Source organism: Chaetura pelagica, unplaced genomic scaffold (genome assembly GCF_000747805.2).
Source record: "Chaetura pelagica isolate M959 unplaced genomic scaffold, ChaPel_1.0 scaffold430, whole genome shotgun sequence".
NCBI lineage: Eukaryota > Metazoa > Chordata > Aves > Apodiformes > Apodidae > Chaetura > Chaetura pelagica.
The window spans coordinates 1446738-1450638 of NW_009952159.1; the positions used below are offsets into that span (position 1 = coordinate 1446738).

Here is a 3901-nt window from a genome sequence, read left to right on the forward strand (position 1 = left end):
CCCAGTGTGATCCTTCACCATGGGAAACCCTTTTCCTTCACTGGCAAAGCTTTGCTGGAGTGAAATATCCGAGAAGCTGGTGGCACCCATCAGTGTCCCCCCACCCAGGGAGTCCCTCACTGGGCTGCCACCTCCCCAGGACCTTCACTTAAGCCATGACTTGGCCAAGGAAAGGCCTTGGGACCATGGCTTTTCCTCCCATCCTTCCATCTCTAAGCCTAAACCCAGCACCAGGTGCCAGATGTGTTCACCAAAGCCTCTTGCCCAACAGATGGTGACCACTTCCCCTCTTCACACCCTAGCTGAGTCAATGAGCATTTGTGCCTGGTCACAACAGGATGAGGAGCTTCAGACCTGCTGTTCACCCAAGTGAAGGAATGAAAACTAAACCACCCCATGTCACATCTTGTTATGGTTCCTCCCTGCTCAGCTCCTGGAGCTTTCTACACCACCTTTAGTGTTTCCTTTCAGGAAAAAAACAAACCTGAGCATCTCCATCCTGACCATGGGCCAAAGTCATTCTTCAAGGGTGAAGGGTACCAGTGGTAGGATGCTGTCCACTGGGAAAGGTCCTCTGCAGAGCCCAGGCTGTGCTAAACAAAGCTCTTATGGGCCCTGCAAGAGGTGGTGGTGTTACATCTGCTGGAGCTTGGCTCCATCCTACGTGTTTTGATGCTCCCAACACATAACATGAAGCCCAGAGTGAGAGCAAAAAAGGGCCTTGGAGCAGCCTTCAGTTCTGGTGATCTTGTGACCCTCCCCACCCCCCAGCCCTGGTGTTCAGTCTACACCCACCTCGTTCCCCTTGAGTTTGGGAAGGTCAATCAGAGCTTTGCTAGAGTTCCTATAACCAGCAGAACCAACCCTGTCACCCCCACATGGAAGTGCTGGTGCCAACACCCAACCTGACAAACCATCTGGGACCAACCAGCAGTAGGAAAAGTCCTCTTGGGTCCCTAAGCTTGTTTCTCCCCATTTGGTCCATGCTTCAGGGGAGGAGCTCCAGCAGCTCCTCCCAACAGCAGCAGAAGCCAAGCTGGGACACACCATGAGGAGCAAACAGGTCTCACCCAGGTGCTGACAACTGCTCACCTTGCTCTTCTGAAAGACCCTCCAGTCTATCCTCTACAACACCATGTCCTGGTCAAGGTGAGCTTCCAGTGTTGGTCTCCACTGCCCTGACCTCCACCTAGAGATGCAATGGCATGACCAAAGCAGAGCAACCATCAGAGACCTCTGGGCACTGACTCAACACCACACATGGTGGTGAGAAACCCATCCCAGGAGGGATTCCCATCCACATCTCCTAACCTGACCTCCTTAAAGGCTCTGGAGATGGTTCCCTTGGAGCCCAAGAGATGTTGCAAACCCACCTCTGGGCAGATGTAACTCTTTTGGCACACTTGAGGGACACATCAACACCCAACAACGTTTCTGCCTGACAGAGAAAAAACCCCACAAACAAACAAACAACAAAACAAAACCCCCTTGTTTCTGTGCTGGGTTTGGTGACAAGGATTTAAAAAGAAACTGGCCACAAAAGCCAACTCTGCTGCCCTTGAAACAACTTATTGCTCCACTTGGGACTCCCCGGGGTGGGATGTCACCAGCCACAGTTGGCTTCATGTCCTGGTGCCCCTGAGGAAGCCAGAACCCCCAAGGAATTACCACAATGCCCACAGCCTCTGGGTGCTCCTTGCCCCCCAGCCTGGTCCACATCAACTGGGGATCAACTGCCTTGTTCTCAGCTCTTCTCAGGTGCCTCCCCACGAGGAAGGTGCCATGTTTATTGCTATTGCTTCCTCTTCTCCCCACTTGCCAAGCAGAGCAGCTGGACATCACCCCCCTCTCTGGCCTTTCTCAACAGTGCTGGGATTTGTGCTTGGATGAAAATTTCTCCTGGAAGTCTCCAAGCTCAGCTGTAACCCAAAGGATGGAGGGGCACCTCAACGGCTGTGGAGGCCAATGACATGGGTGCAAGGTGAAGCCACTTGTTTTCCCTTTCACCTTGTCTTGAAGATTCTCCTCCATCAGCCAGCTGCCCCATTTCCACACACCACCAGACTCTGGAGAGGCTCTTCAGACCAAACCCTGAACATGGAGAAGCTCTTCAGAACAACCCCTGAACCTAGTGAAGCTTTTCATATCAACCTCTGAACCTGGAGAAGCTCTTCAGAACAACCCCTGAACCTGGAGAAGCTCTTCAGATCAACCTCTGAACCTGGAGAAGCTCTTCAGAACAACCCCTGAACCTGGAGAAGCTCTTCAGACCAACCCCTGAACCTGGTGAAGCTCTTCAGAACAACCCCTGAACCTGGTGAAGCTTTTCATATCAACCTCTGAACCTGGAGAAGCTCTTCAGAACGACCCCTGAACATGGTGAAGCTCTTCAGAACAACCTCTGGACTTGGAGAAGCTCTTCAGTCTAACCCCTTGGACCTCAAAAAGCTCTTCAGACCAACCCTTGGACATCTCCTTGCCTCCTTCACCAGCCACCCAGCACAACTCTGGCCACAACCAACAGCCACGCAAGGAACTTCTCCCTCACGCAGCCTCAGGATTTGGCCCATGGGGAGCACCTCATTTTCCCAAGAGCTTCAAGATGCTCCCTGGACACACTTCTCCACCAGACTCTTCCCATCAAGCAAGACCCATTTGCCTGGTTGGAAAAAACAGGCCAAAGACCCAAAGGTGACCAGTCCTCCTACTTCCTAAGACGAGTGCGTCACGTCGCTAATTAATTATATTTATATTCTCTTACTCCTACAAAAGAAGGGATGAGTTAAGAATTCCACAGCAGATAATGCATGTATCACCTACCACGACAGCTATCTGGAAGACACCAATTTTCTTGCAATATTGTTATGGAAGATTAAATAATTTATATTAATCAACTAAACCCCCAAAACAAAAGCAAAACAAAGACCCGACCCAAACCTCCCGGCGCTGTGCTTGTCACGTCGTACCCTGAACATCAACCACTCCTACTAGCCCCCAAAAAACCCCCCCCCCCCAACCAACCCAGGCTCTCAAGGACAACAGAACAACAACAAAAATGAATCATCATCATCAAACAAGAAGAAGAACCCCAATGGGTGGGAAGTGGGGGGGTGGGGGTGGGATCTCTGCACCACCAACGGTTGGACAGGGGGATGTTCTGAGCTTTCCAATGATAGGACCAAGGAGAGGACTTTGCTATTGCTCAGTGTCAGGACACGTGTCACACAACTGATGTGGGTTGGGGGAGGGAAGGAAGGGGGGAGAGAGGAGAGGAACAACCCCAAAAAATAAAAATAAAAGAGGCTGAAGATTAGAAAAAGCAGCTTTTACAAAAACCACTAAAGAATGCATAAAGTGACCCTTGCACTTCTGTTGTTGCTGTTGTTGTTGTTGTTGGTTTTCCTTTTGTTCTTGCAAACAGAGCAGGTGCTGCAGCACCCACGGCCACGGCACCGACGTAAGACTTGTGGAGTTGCATACAATGTGGGGCTCTGGATCTGGAAGGGAGGAAATGGAATCAAAACAAAGAGTTAGAAGCAAGTGGTGCAGGGTCGTGGAATCCTAGAGGGGTTTGGGTTGGAAGGGATCACAAAGATCATCAGGTTCCAACCCCTCTGCATGAGCAGGGACACCTCCCAGCAGCCCAGGCTGCTCCAAGCCCCATCCAACCTGCCCTTCAACACCCCCAGGGATGGGGCAGCCACAGCTTCTCTGGGCAACCTGGGCCAGGCTCTCCCCACCCTCACACCACAGAATTTCTCCCTCCCATCTCAGCTCCAGCTCCCTCTGCCAGCTGGAAAGTTCCTGGGCTGGCAGCTATAACCTGGCTCCTAGAGGTAGGAGAAGACAAGCTGGAACACTCCCAGCTGGACAGAGTAACTCCCCATGGGCCTGGAATGGT

At 51.7% G+C, this 3901-nt stretch overlaps 2 protein-coding genes across 2 annotated transcripts in view; one reads left to right on the top strand and one right to left on the bottom strand.

Moving 5' to 3' along the window:
- RELT (RELT tumor necrosis factor receptor) overlaps nt 1–2126 on the top strand; it is a 15161-nt gene extending 13035 nt beyond the window's left edge. Inside the window, exon 6 of the mRNA XM_010007200.1 lies at nt 2020–2126. Within this exon, the coding sequence (XP_010005502.1) occupies nt 2020–2126 (107 nt within the window). The remainder of the gene's footprint in view (nt 1–2019) is intronic.
- A 471-nt stretch (nt 2127–2597) lies between these two features.
- The window catches only part of FAM168A (family with sequence similarity 168, member A), a 104340-nt gene continuing 103036 nt past the window's right edge, over nt 2598–3901 (bottom strand). The window contains exon 6 of the mRNA XM_010007202.1: nt 2598–2659. Within this exon, the coding sequence (XP_010005504.1) occupies nt 2598–2659 (62 nt within the window). The remainder of the gene's footprint in view (nt 2660–3901) is intronic.